This window comes from Pan paniscus, chromosome 3 (genome assembly GCF_029289425.2).
Source record: "Pan paniscus chromosome 3, NHGRI_mPanPan1-v2.0_pri, whole genome shotgun sequence".
Classification (NCBI taxonomy): Eukaryota; Metazoa; Chordata; class Mammalia; order Primates; family Hominidae; genus Pan; species Pan paniscus.
Genome location: NC_073252.2, coordinates 64534317 through 64559631, shown reverse-complemented (window position 1 = coordinate 64559631; position 25315 = coordinate 64534317). Strand labels below are relative to the sequence as shown.

Here is a 25315-nt window from a genome sequence, read left to right as displayed (position 1 = left end):
ACTCCAAAACCAAACACACAATTGGTTTTGAAATTTTTATTTTGTTCAGTGTCTCTCTCCCAACAGTGCATTGGCTTCGTAAAGGCAAATACTTAGGTCTATTTGCTTAATGCTGTATCCTCAGCACCTAGCCCACAGCATGACCCAGAGTATAAAGGTGAATAGATGTTGGATGAATAAATGAATATGTTATAGTGATTTTTAGCCATTAGGCATGAATTGTGAGAAAGAGAATTGCAGAAAGAAACAGTTGGAGAGTAAGATCTTGAAGTTGAAGTTATGAAAGAATTGCAATTTTGATAATAGCAAGGTCTAGAATATAAGCATGGAAAGGAAAGCACAAGGTAGATTTGAGAATAAAATCATTGAAGGAGAAAAATTCAAGATATTTAGAGATACTGGAATATCATCTACATGGTTATTGAAGTCATCAACTCTTGTGACATAGGTAGGGATGGAGAAAGGGCGAGACAATGGACCAGGAACTAACAATTTCTAGAGTCAGGATATGCAGATGACTGAATAAAGGAAAGGTAGTGAGTGGTACAGTCGGTCTTAAAGCAAAATTTGTTTAAACGAAACCTAGAAAGCTGAATCCTATATACTGCATACAATGAAATAAGAAAATTATTTAGAAATTTTTAAATGCTCTCAAGCTATAATAATGATGCCTATATAAATTAATATAATTTAGAACATAATTTTTTTTTACTCCTTTTGTACGTCCATTTGTGACAATGTAATATAATTCAAATAAGTAGATAAGAGAAAGTCTTAATATTTTACATGACAATAAGCAATTTAAAAGCAGATATTTAGGGAACAACATAAGGAATAATTGCTAAGAAGACACGTTCTCCATTTGCTACCACAGGAAGTTAATGATGCTTGAACAGAGTTTGAAGATTCATTCCTCATTTGTATTTAAAATGACTTTCCATCTAGTAAACAAATGTTATGTCAGAATCATAGAACTTTCGCAACTTTATTAACAAATTGTTTCTCATTTAGTCCATGCTAATAGGCAGCCAATTTAGTTATTAACATAACACTTTCTTGTAAAAATAGACAACTGCCTCAAACATAGTGAAAATAACAATCTGGTAAATTTTCTAGTGCAGAATCAAACTGATTTATTTTTTGAGAAGATAATTCTGTTTTTCAGAAAAACAGAAAGGCATGCTTTACAAATATGAAACATTATTTAAATGCATTCATGTGCTATTCAGAAAAGTAAAAAGTATGCTCATTTACTCCCACAAATTTTCTCCACAAGATTACTCATTTATCAGTTTTAAATCTCATTCAAACTACATGCTAAATAACCAAAAATCTGTGTGCAACTGGATAAGAGCAAAAGGGTCCTTAAAATTGTCAATGTTTCTAAAATATGAATACTAAAATGTATTCTAAATAAATCAAAGAGTAATTATTGCTAGATATCTCTGGTTTAAAATGCATCAGTGCTTAACTGGCTTTTTCTTATGTTATAATCTTATATTCCTCCTCCTCACCTATCCTCCAAAATGCGTGAAAATACACACATTTAATTTTTTTTATGCTACCTGAATGTGGGTATAGTTCATTTTTCTGAAACCTGGCATGTCACACTATTAGATTAGGTATAGGTGATTTTAAGTATCATTTAGTCACATATTTCATTCATTGTAAGAGAGTAGCATGCAAAAACTACATCCAAATAAATTAGTGTCATATAGATTCACAGATTAATGTCTATACAAGAATGATTTAATTGATAAAATATTTGTGACGTCAATCTGAATTAGCTACATTCTGGAAAATCACTCGATCTGGCCTTGTACCTGCAGGATGCATTAACCAGCGTCTTCAGACTACTTGGGTTACGTATCAGCTTGTCCAACATGTTGACTATTTCATCAAACTTGGGCCTGCTATTTCGGTCTTTCTGCCAGCAATCCAGCATTAACTGATAGAGAGCAGCAGGACAATCCATGGGGCTTGGCAGACGATAGCCTTCCTCTACTGCTTTAATCACCTGTATAAAGCAAAACAGAACCAGCACCCCAACATCACAAATTTAGTATAGAATATCTTTAAAAATGTCCCACTGTCCAACTTTTACCCTTTCTTATCCTTACTCTTGCAATAACAACTAGCATTACTGTCTTTAAAATCCACGGCTATTTCCATTTGCTGCAAAATACAACATAAAATAAATATACTATCATAATATAAAAAGATAGGCTTTCTTCACGTATTATAAATAAAATAAATGGTAATCATTTTTTCTTAAAATCTTGGTGAAGGGTGATTTGTAAAATTAATTGACATAAAATATACAGTTCATGTTTTATTTATCCTTGCACTCCAGAATCAAATAGAGATTAAATTTTCTAGTGATTTTTCTGAAAAGTTAATGTCTTTTTAATGAAAAAATACGTGCACAGCCACATTTTTAAAGTAATAGAACTGCAATTTTACTTCAAAAGAGACTTTTGGATGGTAAATGATGGATAAGTCAAAGGCTAAATTAGCATAACTGTCTCATGTATCATTTAATAATGTCAAGGTCTGACTGTTTATTATCATCTGCTGATTTCTGTCAGGAATCTGGAATGACTGTCTAGTAGCACAAGAATTCTAAATATCCTTGATTTTAAATGTAACCACACATATGAGTATCAGCCTAATTGTGCGGTCATTTTATCAAAACCATTTGTAATGTTGCTGCCCATATCAAAATACCTAACTTAAGAAGAAATTTGTTTATGCTACCAAACACAGCAATACAGGTTTATTTTATTATTAAAATTCAAATATTTGAGTGATACTAAAACAAATATTAATGAACATATTTCTCAATATCTTATTTTGCATATTTTTTAACAATTAGTCTTAATTACACTTTTCCACAAAGAATTCAGAATTGATTTGATAAATGGAAAAAATGATTAGCATAGGAAATTTACAAAGATAATTTTAATTTTTTTTTCTTTTTCTGCTGGCACATAATAATTGTACATATTTATGGAATACAGAATGATCTTTCAACACAGGTATAAAATATATAATGATCAAATCAGGGCAATGAGCATGCCTATTACCTCAAACATTTATTACCTGTGTTGTGAATATTCAAAATCCTCTCTACTAGCTTGTTGAAAATATACAAGAAGTTATTGGTAAGCATATTAACCCCACAGTGCTGCAGAACACAAGAATTCATTCCTTCTACATCGCTGTAATTTCGTATCCCTTAACCAGCATCTCCCCCTCCTCCCTTCCCCTTCCCCTTCCTGGCCTCTGATAGCCACATTCTACCCTTCTACCTCCATAAACTTATTTTTTTTCAAAGACAATTTTTAAGCATTGGAAAGAAAGCATTCTCCTTATGATAAATAAAATGGCACCTGACCCAGTGCAGGGGCAGATGGAAAGAAGATTAAACGGTACTTTTAAAGTAGTTAAAACCAAGCAAATTCGAGCCTATCACATTGGATGGTAATTTCTGTTAACTTTAGGCAAGCACATTTCTGAGGGGAGAAAATGTTGTCAGATATAATTTGGGACTTCTTTTATTTGAAGTGAGTAGAGAACACCCAGATGGCAATTTGCAGGAATCTGGCTAGTGCATAGGAGATAGCTGGACTGATAATATAAAGGTAAGGGTCATCAGCACTTGGCCACAGCTGATGTAGTTTATATCCCCCCTGGAAAAGCATATAATAAAGATTCTTAGAAATACCAAAAGTTAAGTGCAAGCAGAGAAATAAAAAGTACTCAAGGACTCCAAAATTAAATGGTCAGATAACTTCAATAATTGAGCAAAAGTCCTAAGAGCAGCCTACTATCTTAGTTAATTTACCTCAAAAACAATATAGTAATTATAAGGCAAACTCCAGGAGAAAATGTTTTCAGTAATTATAACATATAATTAACGTAACTTATTAAAATTTATACATATTGAGAAATAAAATAATAAAACAACAGATACATGAGAAACATACTAGCCAATAATTTAAGAAAGAAATAACAATGCTAAACAAGCCTTGAAAAAATATTTATTCTCACTAATGATCAAATAAAGAAATATTTTTAAAAATTATCATTTGTACGCATAGATCGATAGAAGTTTATTTATTTGTTTGCTGATTATAAGATTTTCCATGGCTGATAAGGACAGTTTTTATTCCTTTTAACAGCATATAGGTATCAAAATAAAGCATCCTAATATAAATGGCTTAAGTCATGTAATATATTTGCTATGCAGTGAGAATAGTAATTCTTATTTATTCAAAACACGGTTTATTTCATAATTTGCCCTTTCTCCAAAGCTGCTACCAATTAGTTCGATTTTTTTCTTTAGCACCCTTTTTTTTTTCAATAATCCTTCCTCCACTAAGCCCAACAATACAGACGTTTACTTTAAACACCTTAAGAAGTTATTTGACCTGTGAAGATATTTCTAGAATTTATTTCTTAATCGGTCTTATTTTCGGGTAAATTTATACTTAGAAATACAGTGCTCTGTCTCTATATCAACTTAGAACTGGGTCCAGGTAATTAGGTCATGAAATTTAATTCTAAATTAATTGTTAGAATTTATTTTAAAAATAGATTTGCAACTATAACTTCACATTTTATATTAGGAGTTTCCTTTTTTTTTTTCCCATTTCTAATGATCGGTTATAATAGTTTTGGGGGAAATAGATAGCATTACTACTCTGGTAGGTTGTAAAATGATGGAAATCTACCAAAAATGACCAAAGTGCAATTTAGGTGTTCATTTTCCCATGCAACTTATAACATATAACCAAATGAGTTATAATCTCGATGGACTTTCTCATTACTATTAGATTGGTTGATACAGGTGGCTGAGATGAACAAAGTAAAGAAAAGATAATTAGAATGAGAATTTTTACAGGCAAGCTGGCACCAGTTCAGATGTGCTATATCTGAAATAGTATAATATGCTATGCATTTTCTTGGCATTAGCATGTAAACTGATAGTCTGAACACAATACTGCCTCTCTTTCCAATTCCTAAAAACATAACTTAGCCCCCTATATGGTATTATTCATTTGATGGCAAGGTGGCTCTCTGGGCTCCTTCTATCACATCAGTGTCATTGGGTTAGCATTTTTAGGTGTATATACCTATTGTGGGTATGGTTGCTTTTCCCAACCACAGACCCTCAGCCAGCAATAGGAGTTTTGAAAGGCTTTATTCACAAACACAGAATTCCACATAGTATATCACCCATCCAGAGTATGCCTTTTGCAATGAAGAATGTATGAGGACTTAACTATCACAAATAGTTAAGTCCTCACTTAATATCATGGATACGTTCTGGAAACTGTGACTTTCAGTGAAACAAAGTATAATGAAACCAATTTAACTATAACTTTGTTGATATAAACAAGAGTTAAGTTCTTAGGGCATATTTCTGGTCACAAAAACATAACTAAACTTCTAATAATGACCCAAAACACCTCTATTATTAAACACTGAAATAAATGTGAGCTATACATACATTTAAGAAAAAGTGACAAAAACAGGTAAGATAATTGCTTATTTGCTTATTCCGGTTTAGGGCTGCAGGTGGCTGGAGCCTATCCCAGCAGCTCAGGGCACAAGGTGGGAAACAACCTTGGCCAGGACACCATCCCTTTGCAGGACACACTCACACTCATGCCACACTCAGTTGGACTGGGATCATGTAGACACACCAATTAATCTAAAGGGCATATCTTTGTATATGGAAGGAATCCCACACAGACATGGGGAGAACCCGCATGCTCCACACAGACAGTGGCCCTGGCTGTGAGTTGATATATTTGTTTTTCTCATCAACATTATAACAAAGTGCTGTTGAACAAAATTATGTTATTCCAAGAACTTTTGTACTTCATGAAGTGCTGATAAATTTGTAACAACTCACTCTCCCTCGGGGAGGACAAATTTGTAATATTTGTATCGTGACATGGTGTAAATACTCTCTCTATGCCAATTGTAAGCTACTAATATGGTCTCATTCAAGTAGAAATATTCTAAAAATATGCCAGCTGGTACAAGCTTGTTGGAGCACACCAGCACACATAGTTCATTATCCAGAAGCAACAAGACACAGCTGAAGCACCAACATGGAGACAAGATTCTGAAAGTATGGGTGTTATTCTTCATGTTGCGGTATATATATAGTCAGATACTTCTGTGTTGTGCTCCATTCCCAGTGACTCTTGCCAGAAAACACAGCAAAGCTCCATTGAATTAACAGTTATGAATTACTCATGCAAAGAGATCAGCAGAAAAGAAGTCACCATAATGGCAAGGATAACTGATACTGAGCAGCAGGAAGCAGTTGGACTTCTTTCTCACAGTTGGGGCAGGGAGAAATATGTGTGAAACCCCAAGAATGAGGAATTAGATCAGACCACCAGTTAAGCCATCACGACCTGCCAAGATCATAGTGAGGGGGAGTCAGAGTGGATAGTGGAGGAGGGGGAGGATAAGGACCAGGTGAGGTCCTAAGATCAACTATAGCTACAGGCTGCAGTTCATTTAGTAACCTGCCTCTTCTGAATTCTTTCTTAGGAGGAAGTGCCCACAGAACCATGAAACAGATGCTTTCTGAACCTATGCGAAGTAAGTGTGTCATGGCAAGAGAATAGAGCATGGCAATCATAAACATTTGTCTCTAGGCTCTTCACCTGCAGAGATAGTAATTGGCCAACAACGCTAGCTGCTGTGCTCTAAAGCCCTTCATCACATGTGCACCTGCATAAAGCTTACTTTATGCACGTTGCTTCCAGGCAATTATGGAGTATGGCAAGGATAAAAAGACTCCTTTAGAATGGCATTTCCCCTCCATAGCTTGCACCCAATCATCCTTCCTTCCTTCCATCTCTACTGTACCTAGGGACATACCTGGGTCACAGTCTGACATCTATCCCGGCTTCCCTTCATCCCTCCTCAATTTTTCTTAGAAAAATTTTCCTTAGTATCTAATTATTTCCTGTTGACATAGGTTTCTTGGAGGGCCTAGATTAGCCTATGGATTATGTCAGTCATAGCCATGCAGGCTGTTTGCAATTATCTAAATTCATCCATATTACAAATCTACAAGATAAAAATTATTATACACATTTCACATATGAAACACCTCAGGTTCCAAATAATCAGAAGGTTTAAGAAATTGCCCATCTTTAACAGCTAAGAAGTGGGGGTAGCAGGATTCACAAATTAAGTATTTTTGTCATGAAAACCTGTGGTCTTTCCATCTTGGTGCTGAGTCACACCATTGAAATTAGAAATCATCATCGCTACACTTCAACACACACCAAATAAAATAATTTGAGAGAGATATGAATGTCACCCTATAGAATCATATTTATTTGCATCATTAATAAATATACATATGAATGCCACCCTATAGAATCATATTTATTTGCACCATAAATAAATAGATATTTACATATTATATATATTTATATTTATATAAATTATTGTGTGTGTATATGTATATATGTTACATATCTCTCTCTCCAGAATTAAAATGAGCTGTTTTGGAAGATAGAGCATTCTTCATCACAGGAGATGTGAAAATGTAGGCTTGAAAACTGAGTGGCAGGAAGATTAGGAAGATTATAGGAATTCAAGCATCAGCTGTGTGTTTCCATGAATTAAGTTCTATCTAGGGCTTGAGTACCTATGTTGCTAGGCATTTACTTGAAATCTCACATATAGGAGCTGTTACTATGAGATATGAAGCTCCCTACAAATGACTAGAGTTTATGAATATATTTCTGGAAGCAAACCCAGATGACATAGAAATAGTTTCAGATATATCAGTTTTATTCTAAGATTCTAAGATATATCCGTTTTTATTCTAAGATAGTTATTAAAGATATATTGAGTATGTTTTTTTCTTAGTGCATCAATCTTAGATCAGTAGACTTCCAGAGATTAAAGAGATCTTAGAAATCTTCTGTTGAAGCCTATTCCCTTTATAATCATTGAAACTGACCAAGAGTTGTAGAATCCAAGATGACTGGTTTAAGTCCAAGATTTTCGTTTCGTTGTTGTTGTTAAACAGCCAGGTACAGAAATTTTGAGCTGAAGAACTGATAATTTTTTACGTGTCATTTTTTCAAAAGCATAAGAATTTTCATGAGGCTACTAGTTCCTAAAATAATTACTTACATCCAAGGGCGGCATTATCCTTAAAAGATGAATATTCTTTGGTCAAAGACACTCGTTTTAGATTACATAGCAATGAGGCTAAGGAGTCAAATAATTTGCTTACTGTCAAATCAGTAATTTGCAGTATTTGGATGAGAACTAAATTCCTCATACCCCTTCTTTAGTTAATTACAACATACTGACTCTTTATTTTAGCAAGAAATATGTCAATAATATAAGCAATATACATAAACATATAAGGAATATATATACATATGTATATGTATGTATATCGGATGTGCCAGATATACATATATACATATATCAGCAGTATAAATTATATGTATATGAGCAATATACATAAACATATAAGGAATATATGTTTATGTATATACATCAACATATACAATATACATAAACATATAAACAATATACATAAACATATAAGCAATACACATAAACATATAAGGAATATGTACATGAGCAATATACATAAACATATAAGGAATATACATAAACATATACATATGTTTATGTATATTGCTCTTATACATATAATTTATACTGCTGATGTATGTATATATGTATATCTGGCACATCAGAAATGAAACAAAGAATAGAAGGAGGAAGAGAGGCACACCCAGTACAAAGCTAGTTGATCTTTTCTGGAGTCAAATAGTCTTTCTGCTTTACAAGTAAGATCTGGGCCAACGGAAGTAGTAATAAAACGACTGGATTAAAACTGGCCAGAAAAAGAAAGCACAGAATCTGACTTCCTAAAACCAAAAAAGGCAAAAATACTTCCAATATAAGAAGATTAAAAAACAGACTACTTAAATTAGTTTTCAAAATATTGTGCAATCTATGTACTTAGTAGAATCTATACAGTCATATACTCTGCAATAAATATAAGAGAAAGACCTTGTCACTAAAAATAAAAATGCAACACAATGAAATCTTTAGTTTTTATTTTAGCTTCTGAAAACTGTTGATATTTGAAGTGTTTACTATCAATAAATAGGCTTCTACTGACTACATGATATTATCTTAGCTTCTGAGCTTGAATCAGAGTTCATGGTCTGGTATTTACCTAAAATCTCCTTCGTTGTTCTAGTTTATTTTCATTATTGTCATTACAGGTTTTCTTCCTGATGGAAGAGGCAATCCTAAATCAGAAGACTCCTACTGCTGCATTTTGTCCTCCTGACACAGAGGAAGATCTCCTCTGTGAGATTTAGATTATCCTGCATGTCTTGGTAACGTATCATTTTCATGGTGGCAAAGCCCTTTAAGAATCAGATAGCATCTGGAATGTACAGATTATGGAATATATCATTTGAAATTGCCAAATCAGTACTTCTACTTTGTTTTCCGAGAATTTTTCTCCAAAGAAATATTTAGTGATTGTGATCATTAAATATAGTTGATTTGTCATGTTTCTTGGATACAAAATTTGAACAGAAATTAAGGCATAGGAAATTTAGTGCTGTATCTGAAAACTAAAATGCCACTTATGAACTAGCTGAGAAAGTAGCAATGCATGCATTGGACATTGTATTATAGACAGATATTTTAGAATGATCTTTAATTGTATGATCATTTTCTGTAAACCTCATTTAAATTCTTAGAAAACCAAGTAGAAGCCAAAATATTAGTTTTTTTCTTTCTTAAAACTTCCTGAAACGTTATATAAGCAATTTCTAGTGTTTTTCTAAGTAATTTGAAATACAGTTATCTGAAAGAGTATCAAGACACTCAAATAGCTGAAATCAGGAAAATAAAATTAAAGGCACAAGGAAAAATAAAAATCACAAAGAAAGCACTATGAGAGTAAAAATAGATGATACTATAATGTTAAAGAAGTGATTAAGCATTAGATAAATGAACTTTTATTCACTTATCTATGCAACTTTGTAGTGCCCATCCACAAAGAGTAGTTTCATTGACTCAGCACTTTGATTATGGGATTGGCCAATGAGATTTTAGCAGACATGTTGCAGGCTGAGATGTAATTGGGCTCCTTCTTACTCTTCAGTCATTTTGCAAATGAGATCACGTTTGGGCTAGCTGCTGGTCTCAGGAGGAAAATAAGAGACTTGTGGAGGAGAGCCAAGGCATACTAATACAGACCCACTGGCCCCCAGGAACATAAGAAAGCCTAGTCAAGATGAGCAGTTATGAACATTCACCTAGCACCAGTGTTTGCACTGGTGTATAATTGTGTCTGTGACAGATACAACTGTATTAGGCATCATTCCTTATAACGTGGATGATCTGCTGCACAGCTGGGAAAAACTAATAATTCGGAGTGACAGGATCAGAATTCAAAATATCTCAAGTGTGAATAGGAGTTAACCAGGCAAATAAGGGATGAATGTTTCCCTTGAGTGAAGTAGACACATGGTAGAAACCAGTATATCAAGGCTCGCTGCCAGGATGGATTAAAATACTTTCACAAAAATTAAAGGGAAGAATGGCATTGCAATGAGGTTTAGATAAGTTAGAAATGAAACCACGCAGTGTTCTGCAGGGCCTGTTAGCATTTGACATTTATCTGAAGAATAGAAAGTAGTAAATGGGTCTGGTCTTAGTCTAGACTAAGATCAAGATCAATCCAGAGTAATCATATATTCAATTGAACACTTTATATTTTATATTAAATTAGAAAGCTGATGTAGGACTATTGGTTAGAAATGAAAGAGAGGTAGGAGACATTGATTCAATTGGAGACAGTGTGATGCTCAGATACAAAAATTTTGGAGAACCAGATTGAAATTTCTGCTATCACTTTCATTATTTCTGTGATGGTAAATAAGTCATTTAACATCTCCGAGCTTCAGTTTCTTAATTGTAAAACAGTAATAATAATAGCACCTCTCTGACACAAGGTTGTTAAATATAAGTATAAATACATGTAACAGGAATTGAATGATATAGTTTTGCAATGGTCCCGCCCCTAAAATCATAAAGCTGAAGACAATATATACCATTTTCCCAGATTGAGAGAAATGCCAGTCAGTGCTCCCCTCCCCAAGCCAAGTAAGCAGGGCATAAAGAAAACCAATTTTAGCAATTTTAAGTGACTACAAGAAGGGGAGACTCATTGTCATCCGGTGTGCTTGCTGAGAAGCAGAAATCCATAACTCCAATTTGCTGTTTCGATCAAAGAAGAATACTATGAAATCATTCGTGGGAAAGCTGATGTGTGACCCTGGCTTTTCTTCGGGGGAAATTTGAAGAAGGCTGGCTGGAGCAGCCTGCAACAGATATCTGCAAAGAGAAGGCACTGCTAGTGCATCCAGTAAGAATGTGTTTCTCTCCAATAAAGTGGACACGGAGCTGGAACAGTAAGACACTGTCAGATGGGGAACAGACAGAGAGCGAGAGGAACTATGGAAAGTCAGAGGACATCCTCCTCCTCTAGGGGTCTTGCAGAGAAAAGGGCTTCATCAAGGGTCTTTGGAAGAGCTCAGACAGATAACTCACTTGAGAACTAATGCCTAGGCAGTATGTCTCACAGGAGGCATCAGCATCCTCACATTATGAAAGCAATCATGCCTCTTCTTTTTCTTTCTTTCTTTTTTTTTTTGAGACGGAGTCTCGCTCTGTCGCCCAGGCTGGTGTGCAGTGGCACAATCTCGGCTCACTTCAAGTTCTGCCTCCCGGGTTCATGCCATTCTCCTGCCTCAGCCTCCCGAGTAGCTGGGACTACAGGGGCCCGCCACCACGCGCAGCTAATTTTTTGTATTTTTACTAGAGACAGGGTTTCACCGTGTTAGCCAGGATGGTCTGACCTCACGATCCACCCACCTCGGCCTCCCAAAGTGCTGGGATTACAGGCATGAGCCACCGCGCCCAGCCCGTGCCTCTTCTTTTCTCTCTCTCTCTCTTTTTTTTTTAATTTGTATTTCTTTTATTTAAAAAGTTAAACATTTTTTCATACATTTATTGGCCATCTGCATTCCATCCAATGTATCTTGCCAAATCTTATGCTTTGCCTATTGTTTCTATTTTTCTTAATGCTTTATTAAGTCTCATTGTATAAGTACATTATACTTTTGTTTATAATGCAGTATTGAAAATATTTTCTCAATCTAAACTTGTATTTCTTACTTTTTGTTCTGCATTTTTCAACACATAAATTTATAATTTTGTTAGTGAAAACTATCAAACTCTTTTCTTAAATGGCTTATGGATTTTTCCTGTTTTTAAAGAAAGGCTAAATATAATCAAGATTTTTCTTCTATTATTTTATATTCTGATTTTGACATTTCCATATTTATTCCACCTCACATGTATATTTTATATATACATGGTGTGAAGTTGTGGTTTCATTTTGTCTTTTTTTATTATTATATTTTAAGTTCTAGGACTTCATGACTAAAACACCAAAAGCAATGGCAACAAAAGGCAAAATTGACAAATGGGATCTGATTAAACTAAAGAGCTTCTGCACAGCAAAAGAGACTACCATCAGAGTGAACAGGCAACATACAGAATGGGAGAAAATTTTTGCAATCTACCCATCTGACAAATGGCTAATATCCAGAATCTACAAAGAACTTAAACAAATTTACAAGAAAAAAATCAAACAACCCCATCAAAAAATGGGCAAAGGATATGAACAGACACTTCTCAAAAGAAGACATTTATGCCCCTTCTTTTCTACCTCTCCACCCAAACCAATCCTGAAGAAGCCTGATACAGACTTTGGCAGAGGAGGAGGGGCAAATATCCGACCATACTTGATTCACACTGTAGGTACCTACAGTTAGGCTAGGCCTCCAGTTGTGGAAGACACTTTGAAATGTATATAGGATTCACTTTTAGGTTGGACTAGAATTTTTAGATTGGAAAGTGAGTGTTAATTACCGGCATTGTTGTTTCAACAAAATTCAGCTGGAGAGCTATATAGTATCTGTCTAACCAACCCTGAAGTCATGAGAGAGGGAGGTTTTATGGAGCATGGATGACAGAAATAATGCGAGTGAAAAAAGTGTTTCAAATAAGCACATTATTAAATTAAAACTGTTCAATATACTAGCTTTACAATGAAGTAATAAAATAGTTGGTAAAGCACTTAAAACAGTGTATGTCACATGATAAGGGCTCAATAAATGTTAGCTGCTTTTATAATTGTTGTTTCTCAAAATAAAAATATGAAATTTCCATATGATCCAAAATAGAAAGGTCTGTATTGAATAGTAATGATGGAAAATTACAAAGGGAAAGATTAAAGAGCCATGTGTCAGGCATCACATAATAAGCGCTGTGAATTTGAACAGAAGATTCTTTCATAGTTCCTTTAATTTTGGGATTCTATTATTGTAAGTATGAATTATTTTTCCATTGTGGGAAAATCTGGTATTTCTTTCAAGTTAAATAAACAATACAACTCTTCTTACATTTTTTAATTTAAAGAAACGTAGACTATTCCTTTTTATCCTCTAAGAGCATCCGCTATTAAATCAATATCATCATCCTATTGGTTTGGAGTATTAGCTGCCTTTATCAAATGCAAATCATAAAAACTTGCCTGTCAGTATTCATTCTTTGATGGCTCTTTCTTTATCTTTGAAAATGATACTGACAAGAATTGAGTGAAACATCACTACAGTACAGCTAAAACTGTCTGGCAAGGGACTGAGTTTTTATATAACTGTAACTTACTTTCCTTTGTAATAACTCATTTTGAGCTCCTGCATAAAGGATATTTCAACAACACAAAACAGATCAGAGGGTAAGCAAAGTATTTCATTTTCTTAAGCAACTGTCACTTTCAGAAATGAAAAACATTGTGTCTTGACTCGGAGAACAAAGCATTTCATTGTCAAGTTGGGAAAGAGTAGTTCCATACTCACATCTTGATTGGTCATCTCCCAGTAGGGTCTCTCTCCATAAGACACAACTTCCCACATTACTATTCCATAACTCCATACATCACTGGCAGAAGTAAACTTTCGGAAAGCTATTGCTTCTGGGGCAGTCCATCTGATTGGAATTTTTCCTCCCTAAAATTGAAAAAGATTTTAAAAACTTCCTACATACTTCAAATGTGCCTAGGGACAGTGTTGCCTCACTGAAAAGATCTAGACAGAGATGTAGCATTTTTAAGTGAATCTGCTTGACAGCACGCAGTGTCTTTTCACATCTCTCAGCCCATAAGCAGTTGTAGACTAACTACTAATTGGCTGTCTAGAAGGTTTCTAGTTTAAATTCTGTGTGACTACTGAAATACATACAGAAACCACATCTCAATTACAGTCCTCAGTATAGCAGCTCTAAGTAAGGGAAAGCAGGCAGTCAAGCAAACTGATAAGGTATACTCTCATGACTTTCTAACAGAGTAAAGGACTCAAATTCCCTGGGTGCTTCGTTTCTTTAATACAGAAATTGTAAGTGGAAATTATAGGTTGATGAATGTGACCCTGAGCTGTTTAGCAGTTAATAAGAAAAGCATAAACATTGGATATATATATATATATGTAATATATGTGTGTGTGTATATATATGCGTGTGCATATATATGTGTGTGTATATATATGTGTGTGTATATATATGTGTGTGTGTGTATATATATATATATAATTTTTTTTTTGAGACAGGGTCTCGCTCTGTCTCCTAGGCTGGAGTGCAGTGGTGAGATCTCCACTCACTGTAACCCCCACCTCCCAGGTTCAAGTGATTCTCATACTTCAGCCTCCCGAGTAGCTGGGACTACAGACGCGCGCTATCATGCCTGGCTAATTTTTGTATTTTTAGTAGAGACAGGGTTTTGCCATGTTGTCTAGGCTGCTCTCCAACTCCTGACCTCAAACGATTCACCCACCTTAGCCTCCCAAAGTGCTGGGATTACAGGCGTGAGCTACTGGGCCCAGCATAATATTGGATATATTAAAACAAAGTTACACTTTCCCTTGATGTTGTGTTATTTCTTTTAGACTTGCTTTTCTCTTTTCCTCTGTTGTCTTATTTTGTTTTTGTTTGGTTCAACTGTTTAAGAGGAGGGTGTCTTGTTTGACTAAACCAAATTAAAAATTATTGAAATTGGATTGGGGGAAAATCTTACTACATTATCAAGTTGTTTTTTATGGCATAAAAATTGATTTGGTAGACTTTCTCTTAGTTCATACAATAAACACTTTTATAATATGCCTCTTTCAGGGTGAAATTATTATTCTCTTAGCTTCAATAGCAGGCAAATCTAGATAATCAAATATTTCATCTATCATCAAATATATATTGAAAGAGAAAGAGGTGAAGGTTTTCAATATTCTCTTGGAAAAAGACTAACATATGCCTTCCCATTTTGCAGGAAGGGAAAGATTTAATTTACATTGCAAGGGAAAAAATAGGACTTAAATTGCTGTTTATGAACCAAAGTTTCAATATATATAAGGAAATAACAGTTTGGGGTCATACTAAAAATTATTTTGGGAATTGAAGTTAGGTTTGAATTACTTGCTCTTTAGATATATGGTAACATCATTTGAAGAAGACTTACCTGAAACTTATTCTCATTCATTAAATATTCATAGGCAAGATAGTATTATGAGTCCTAGCTATGCATAGATATTCTATAATGTCTTATTAATATTCCTTTTAGAATTGTCATTTGTTGATTATATTAAACCTTAGCCCATAATTTTTCTCGTGATCCTCTGATCATCCTTCATGTCATCAATAAATCTCAAGTTCCTTATGTTCTCATCTCTCAGTGTATAGATTTTCCACAGGCTGCCACTATACCCCATTTCAGAGGAATAAGCCTTGAAGGTTTCAGGTTCTCTGTCTCTCACTTTACTCTGTAGCATAACACACTAGCACAAATCTTGAAAAATCTACTTTTTACACTTAACTAAGACACCCACCAATCACACTGGCAATGGATAGTTGTATAACCTCAATCTTGATCAGGCCAAATTTATTAAGGGTAACTCTATTCCCAAAATAATTCTTAATTGAGCTTTCATGTAATGCAAATAATGACAATGATAGGTCTAGAAGAGGAAAGATATCCCCCTAAATATTTTATTGATTAAGCTGACCACTGGAAGTCTTTGTTTGCTTTGATAAGTTACTTTCGCCCTTCAACAAAGTACAAATCCCCATGAATCACAAAGCAAAAATGTTTTTTAAAAAAACCCTTATGATCTGAAAAGAACTTATTGTTAGACTACCAGTGGATATAATTTTTAAAAGTTGAATTAAATATGAAAACATGCATATTACTTTGAGAATGAGAGACATCGAATTGTATAGGGAAAAAGAAACAATGACAGATCTCTATCTTCACAAGGGTTTTAGACACTGAGGATATTCAACTTGATGACACTGAACATATTTAGAATTAAGCAAATATTGTTTATCATAAGGAATTCAAACTTGAAAAGTATGACATTACAGATCACCCATAACATTCTGTTGTAGCAATATGCACAGTTTTTCACAGAAAAAAATGTCAATTATATACCATATCAATACAGCAAGCAATTACTTTGATAGAAAAGAGTTTTGACTTCTGTGAAATACAACAATATGAGTTAGTGATCAATTTTCCATAGTGTAGACATAACAGTTTTTAAATAGCTATTACAATACCTCCAGGAAATCAAAACTTTTTGAAGGAATAGCTCTTTTTTCCCTACAATGTAAATCCTTAAAAGGTGGGAGCTAGATATTTCTGTATTTATTTTACAAGTAAGGACAGTATAATGCAGACAGCTTAAACTACCCAATAATATTATACATGTTTGCTTATTCATATATATGTGTGTATACACAGACACATACATACTATATATATATATATATATATATATAACCTTTAATGTAGGAGATTCTGTATTTAACTCCTTACTTTGAAATTTAAGATGATTATTCTTACATGCTGTATCCATTCTGAAGTAAGATTTTTTATTTTTAGTATCTTCAGAAAAAATGAATTATGAAACTCAGATATTCTAAAGTTAATATTTAAATTTGCTGATATATAAAAGGAAGAATTTTTTGACTTTTGATTTTCTCTCTCCCTCTCCCCCTCACTCTCTATCTTTCTTTTTGACTTTGTTGCAGGAATGCTCTTTTAGCTATTTCTTTTAGAATCTTTAAAAATAAATGGCTCTGGTCTAGTGTTTCAGAAATGCACTCTGTTAGATCTTACCCTTGTGGTGTAGGCTGCCTCGGGATCATCTTCCAGTACCCGGGAAAGTCCAAAGTCAGACACTTTGCACACAAGGTTGCTGTTGATTAAGATGTTTCTAGCAGCAAGGTCTCTATGCACATAGCCCATGTCAGAAAGGTACTTCATTCCTGCAGAGATACCTCTCAGCATGCCAACAAGCTGAATCACAGTGAACTGCCCATCGTTTTTCTGTAAAGACAATGTAGAAATATTAGTCTAGCAACACCAATCACTGGGGGAAAATATGAGAGGTCTGTATTCAATCCCCCAAATTGATACTATCAATCGCTAAAATTCATATGCAATTTCTACCTGAAGGAGATTGGAAAATGGTAGAAGTATATGGTTAACTTGGTGGTGTTTATTTTTCCTCTGCTTGGTCAAAGCAGATAAAGGTTTTGAAAACCCTGGCCAAAAATCTTATGTAGTTGTCTTTTTCTGCATCATAACTCCTTTATTCTCAGTCATCAGAAGGGTTTGTTCACACTCCAACCTAGTATCTGCCTTGGGTCAACACCGTACTATTTTGAGGTGATTTAAAAGAAGCTAGCTGGATAGACATATTAAGGTAAAGAAGAAATGGACAGAGGAGATAAGGGAGTTTCTGTAACAGCAGATGGGAGACGGGTGACTGAGCAGTGATCAGGTCAATGTTAGCAAATTTTGGAAATTTGTCGTCTTTGTCAAAGGCACTGAAATTATTTCAGTTACATAAACTCATAAGGCTCAATGGATGGCTATTTTAAAATAAAGGGATGGTGTGACTCTAAGAGACTGGAGTACTTAAAGGTATGGTTAGAAAATTTGATAAAATAATTTGGCAGAGTCTGGCGTTAGGAAGAAAAAATTGACTTTTCAGTGGACCATTATCAAATTCATTGCATAGGTCCCTCTTACAATCGTTATCAATGCCATTGGGCTATCACTTTTTCCTACCAATGGTAATGAGCACTATATTAAAATTACAAACTGCCAGCCTATATGTTTAGTCAGGCCTGCAAATATGTTACATTGTCTAACACAAGCTATTTACTAATAAAGTGGGTTGCCATTATTTAAAATTTAGAGATTTGCACATGAAGAAAATCTTTCCCTGAAACGCTGGTGATCTGATAATATTAGCTATTGTCAATTACCACGTGAATTCTGCTGGTGCAAGTAGTGATGGGTCTTCAGGTAGATTAGGAGCACTTATAGGCTCTAACTTGACACCTTTATTAATGACTTGCCTGGGCTATTTACACGTTTTCTTGCTCTGCCTGATACACTATGAGAAAATCGACCACTTGTAAGACCTTATTTTTTCCTCGTTTCCCTTTTTACATTTCTTTTTTAAAATTTTTCTTTTCCTCTCTTATTCCCTTCTACTTCTCTGCATTTTTTTTTCAAATTAAGACATACTTAAATAAAACTTTAGGGGCATATAATTTGGATTTGTGTGAGTTTTCTGAAACAAACCTATGTTCATTTTGGAGTGTAATTATTGTGGCTCCATAAATTTCTGTTCTATTAAAAACTTAAGCTTTAAAGTGGCCCAAATTCAACTTCAACATCACAGTCAATATATAAATAACACCTTGAATAACTAAATTATTCCCCAATCCTACCTTCAAAAATGTATCTAAAGAGCCATTCTCCATATACTCTGTCACGATCATCACTGGTTTACCTGAAAAGAAAACAGTGATATAACCTGCTGCTCTTCGATTTTGCATTCTTATCTGGCAAAGCTTACCCAGAAGTTTTTATTAGTGTCAAAATTGTATATATATATATTTAAAATATTTAAATAAAAATATTAAAAAATAAAATTTATTAAATGAAATAAAGATATTTAAATATTTAAAAATATTTTAATATATTTAATATTTAAAAAATATTTTTAATATATTTAATATTTTAAAAACATTTTTTAAAGTATTTTAAAACTATTTAAATATTTAAATATTTAAAAATGTCCTCTTTAAGAAAGAAGATAATTCCTGATATGATGATATCTTAGTGTTATGGTTGAGTCAGTGAGAAAAATGTGTCACAAGGTTAATAACAGACTGATATTTAAGATTTACACACACACACACACACACACACACACCCTTGCCAACATCATCACTAATTTATGTAGGAAATGTGTTTAAGAATAATTCTATGAGTATTAGGATAAATTTTATTTTAATAGAAATAATGATATAATGTATCCAATAATATTCAGCGAAACACTTGGAACATATTCGTCTTTCTGATTCTCACAATTCTAAATAAAAACTCCATCCTATCTAACTGCCCTGTTTATGATCCTTTGAATGTATATTGCATTTTCCTACCTTTACCTCTATGTTTTTGTAACTCCTTTCCTTATGGCTACCTGCCCTTCCTCTCTCTGCTACACACTTAAAATCTCGATTAACCCCACTTTTCTTTTCATTTTTTAAAGCTCTGTTCTAATTTTTATGTGAAAGATTTCCTTAGCAATCATTAATTATGATGAAAAGGGTTCTCCTCCTTTCATATCTGACATTGACATGTAGCCTAGAGGTCAGCTGGACAGACTCTAGAGCCATACTTCTTGGATTTTCATCCCAGAGCAATCACTTATTATTATGGATCCCGGGCAAGTCAATTCTTATCTCTGTGCCTCAGTTTTCTCATACGTAAAATGAGGATAGCAATGGCGCCTACCTCATAGGGTTGTTGCGAGTATCCGCTAAGTCATATGGTTATCCAAGGCACTTAAAATAGTTCCTATTACTCAGAATTTGCTATGCAAGGATTTAACATTTTAAAAATACATTTGATCAACTTTGTGTGTTAGCTTCCTTGCTAGATGTAAGTTGACCAAGAGAATAGATCATCTCATTCCATATAAAATTGTGACATTTCATACCTAGTATGTCTGTAATACAAGATGAAAATTGCAAGATAAAAAATTATTGCTATATGAGAAAATATCTAGAAAACAGTTGCTAGTTTTATCATTCCACATTTTCACTATATTTTAAGACACACCCCTTTACTCTTTAATAGAAACATATGACATAAAACTAGTTTTAATTTAAAGTATTTTGAGTTAAGAAAACGGAGACCTATGATAATAAAATTACCATATATGTCCATTAATTAACTTTTTAATTTATGAAGAGAAACAAATACTATACAATTGTGAAATGCATTGTAATTAATTGAATGGCATTCTTCAGAAGAGTGTCTGTATTTTACTGGATAATTGATTGACTCAGGTCATAGAATGACAGCTTGCATATTTACACATATCATATTATCCAGAAGTACAACTATAGATAAAGAACATATGATTAATACATATGAAAAAGAAATAACTGGGAAGAAAAAAGAATGTCTTATTTCCAGATCACTTAAAACTCACTGTTTATAATATAATAATATAGGACAATAATATAATAATATAGGACAAGTGAGTCTAATTCTCACTTAATTATCTTCTTATAAAATACTCGAGACAATATTTCTTTAAATGGAATGTGATAAGTGTATTGCAAAGGCAGCCACATTTCCTCGTCCTCTAAAGTTTATAAAAGTTGTAAAAATGTTTGTCTAAAATACCTTATTTGACACAGGTTTGTAGATGCCTATGTTAGGTGAGAGATCACATATGCAGAGAATGTGCATTTTGGATGTAATTTAATCTGCACCTTGAAGAGTGAAGGGGTCACAGGTGTAATAAAAGGTGGCCAGAGTTCCAGGAAGAGAGGTGGCACATGTCTATGCATATTGTCAAGAAAGAGCCCATCAAGTTTAAATACAGTCAGAACTCTGAATTTTTTTCTCTTCTTAAATCATAAAGTTACAAGAGATGAGGTGACAAATACTGACCTTAAAACTAGATGGAAGTGAAATTTCTTAGTAGAAAAATAATTATTTAGGTTGTATTTGTAAATGGCTCAAGAACAGATCAGGAAAAAATTGATAATGAAATTTTTATCATTAGTATAATTTTAATCTACATTCATGAAAAAAATGCTTGCAACTTAAACTTTATTTTAACTATATTGTCAGACTCTTTTTAAAGGACCTCAGGCAAACTCTAAAATAGACACAATTCTGCTTTGGGCTCTTTTCGTCCCATTCTCACATCTCTGAGCCCATTTCAACCTTTTATATTCATCTGAAGTCCTGTTCTTTCAAGAATACAAAACTAATATACCTCTCCCAGTAGTGATAGCCCCACTGTTTGGGCACGGGTATCTATATGTCAGAATTTATACCAGCGATAATGCTGAGGTATCCTGGATCACCCTATGATATTAAGGCATTATCCCATCATTTGCCCAGTTTCAGGAATTTGAAAGAACTCAGCGAAGAAACTGTTACTCACATAAAGGGGACACATGGGCAACTCCGGCATCAGTTTTTAGAAAGATTTCAATCAATTTACAAGGAATAGAGTCAAAAGAGTATGTACCTGACGAAGATCAGCCCTAATCTAACTAAAAGGAGGACTAGATTTTCTGGAATCAGCCTATAATTCCAGAAATCCTCCATGTGTGGCTCTTTTACTTGGATTCTGCCTGATTTATCCCCTCATTTACAGAAATCTATTGAGAGGGTTGTCACATTATAATAAATTGAAAGAACTGAATTCCAGCAGACATCTAGAGAATATAGTCTCAGCTTTTCCTGCTTGGCACCTCTCAGCTCATATCACATAAACAGACGCTGTGCTCCACTAATCTATGTTATCATTATCTACTTTACCCCATGTCCTTTATGTTTTCAGGGCTTTTCCTGCATTTCTACTTACAGCACTTTCAGTTTCTTTCTTCTTTCTTTTGTAGAATTTCTTCTTTCTGCCTATCTTTTTATATTTTAGGCTCTCTTTTCAGAGTTATGGGTTAGTGGTAAATATGACCACTGCTCACCCAAGGTCTAGTGAGTAGGATTTAGATGGAATTCTCATATAAAATTATCTCTTTCTTTGAAAATCTGTATCTTAAATTCAACCCCAAATTCATTGAGCTTAGAAGACAGAATTTATACCCTAAAGAGAATGCGCTGATCAGACAACTTATTAACACTGAATAGTATACATTTGGGGAAAAAAAAGGGAGATGGGCACCTGGTATTCATCCTGTAGGATTTTTCAGCTAGTGTCATCTAATTTTAAAAGCCAGATTAATTATTTATGACAGTGTAGGTTGTGATGTGAAAAACAAAAACATTATTTGAGAAAGATGATAAGGACCTAAAACACCTCTCATATTTCACATGATGGGGGAAAAGCAATTAAAATGAATGTTTGCAAACAAGTATGATCTTCTTTTGTTGACAAGAATAAGACACTTCAGGACCCATTCGATTATTTTTCATGCGTGAGTCATTTTAATGCTAATTACATTTAGTTTGGCTTATGTTTTGTCTCAGTTCCTGCTAGCCTGCAAAAATGACATAGCAATAATTAACATGGCTTACTCTAACCCTTGTAAATTCAATAAAACTGTATAAATCATTTTCCATTATCCAGCTTGAAGTACAGACAAAGACTAGATCTGCCAATAATTTTGAAAGCATGTTATCAAAAATCCATATAAAAATAACTCATAAAGCATGTCAAAACATGATTTTAATCACAGGGGAGAGTTTTTATATTACTTTATATTATTTACTGAAGGCCCAGCCCAGGGAGAAGTAACAGAAATACATGAAGTAACAGAAATACATTATTTGAGAAATTTACCTTTATTATTGATAACCATAAAAGAGCTCAAATTTATTGAGCATCTACTCTTTATAAGGCAATGTTATGAATTTATACTACAATTCTATGACTGTGATATTATAATAGACTTTTTCAGAGAAGGCAAGTAAGGCTCAGAAAGGTTCAATATATTACTTGGGTTGTCTGGAGCAAGTTATATAAGGAGTAAAGTTGAGAATCAAATTTGTATCTATCTGAATATTGAGGCTGTTTTCCTTTCTCCCATACTGAGATGCCTACAAATTCAAAATATTTACTTTGATTTCATTTTAAAAACTCACAAATATTCATTTTTTTGTGTTAATACAAACTTGGGAATCACAAATATGTCATAACTAATTATTCAACCATTGATGGCAGATCTAGTTCAGGAATTCACCTTTTCTCAATAAATATTCTATTTTTATATATGCTCATTACCCACATATGATCCAAGCAGTGTATTGTGAACAATCTTGGATTACATGCATAAGAGCTACTTAAAGTAGTTAAACCCACAGAAGCAGAAAGTAGAAAGGTAGTTTCCAGGAGCTGTGGGAACAGGGAAGTGGAGGGTTGCTCTTCAATGTGTACAAAGTTACAGTATGCAAGATGAAAAAGTACTAAAGATCTGCTGTACAACAGTGTGTGTAGGGGTAATAATACTGTATTGTACACTTGAAAAAAAATTAAAGGTGTATAGCTCAAGGTGTGTGTGTATGTTTTTTCTACAATTACAAAAAATGAGTTTTTTTAACTTATTATGTGACTTTTTTGGTGCTAACATCCATCACAAATCTCCAAAAGAGAAGAGAATATGCCGTTCCTGGTAATACAATCCTTTGCCATAAGACATCTCAAAGTTAGGTGAGACAGATTTGGGGAATGTTGATCTAGTCCTTGTTTCTCAGAATATGATATCTGACAAGCAGCATAGACATGGCCTGGGAACTTATTAGAAATGTAAAATACCATTCCCCAATCAGATCTATTGAAACAGATTCTGCAATTTAGCAATATCCCCAGAGGCACATTAAATTTTGTGAAACACTAAACTAGGCCACATCACAAGAGTTGCTGCTAAATATAGGCTTATTATTTTTATTTGCATTCATACCATCTGCCTTTCCCAAACCATTAGATCATCAATAAACACATGATACCACTTAGGGCTATCAGTGAACATTTCATTTAGAAGCCTCATAATTCACTGGAAAATTATTGTCACTGGATTTCTCTTAGAAATACATTTTAAGACTTGTAAATGATTAAAAGTAAGCCTCTGCTTATAGACCTATAGTATGATTTCATTATGCCATCTTATTTGCATTGTTTTCTATTTAGTATACTTATCTTTGCAGCTGTTTCAAATGTCTTTTATTCTTACCCCAAAAGAAACTTAGGATAACACAAATATGGTGAATCAATTATTAATGGATAATGGTCAACCAGAAAATAGGATCTTGTACTTGTAGTAGGAATAGGTAATGCTTATTAAAAGGGGAAAAAACAAAACAACAAAAATAAAAACAAACTATGAGACAGAACTTAGAAATGTACTCAGATATTTTAATTTTATTATGGTTCTTATTTGCTGGCTAACATGTTGGGACAAGTCCTTTGTAAAATTATATAATTTCAGATTGGGCAAATAAGATAAAATCAAAAGCTTGTATACCTCACCTGAGACAGGAGCATGGAAATGCAAAATGTCTCTATGGGTAGAAATTTCAAGCTTTCCAAAATATCCTCTTTATTTCGGAATGTTTACATTGATATAAACCTTTTCAATAGATATTCGTTTCTCAAATTAAAAACAAACTAGAATTGTTCTTACATTAGCAAAAGTGGTTAATACAGTAATTATGGAGTCAGAAATTACAGACTTTTCAGAAGAGATGGAGAATCTAAAAATGATCAAATCTGACAACTTGGTTGTATTAACAATGAAAATAACTTTAAAACACAGTTTCATTTACTAACTGTCAATCTGCAAGTCAGCGAATCTCTTTCTATAAACCTATTTTTTTTCAGATGATTGAGATTTAGATTCTTTCAGAGACAGCACTTGTAAATCTCTCGTTTTTAGTATACGTGTATTTATTAAAATCCTGTATCTGCCTTAACAAAGAAAAACAAGAACCAAATTAATGAGCTTGGTTCTGTTTCCACTTCAGTTTTACAGTTGTTTATGTATATCATTGTTTATAACTGGTTCATATAATTTTATTTCTTCGTGTGAAGTGGAAGATATAAAA

The 25315-nt window shown here is 33.6% G+C and overlaps 1 protein-coding gene across 8 annotated transcripts in view; it reads right to left on the bottom strand.

The window, feature by feature from the left end:
- EPHA5 (EPH receptor A5) overlaps window positions 1-25315 on the bottom strand; it is a 352110-nt gene that overhangs the window by 14836 nt on the left and 311959 nt on the right. For all 8 annotated transcript variants that reach the window (XM_034958727.4, XM_034958729.4, XM_034958728.4 and 5 more), the window contains 4 exons: window positions 18955-19016; window positions 17327-17536; window positions 14025-14174; window positions 1824-2017 (listed from right to left, as the gene is read on the bottom strand). In XM_034958727.4, coding sequence (XP_034814618.2) covers window positions 1824-2017; window positions 14025-14174; window positions 17327-17536; window positions 18955-19016 — 616 coding nt within the window. The remainder of the gene's footprint in view (window positions 1-1823; window positions 2018-14024; window positions 14175-17326; window positions 17537-18954; window positions 19017-25315) is intronic.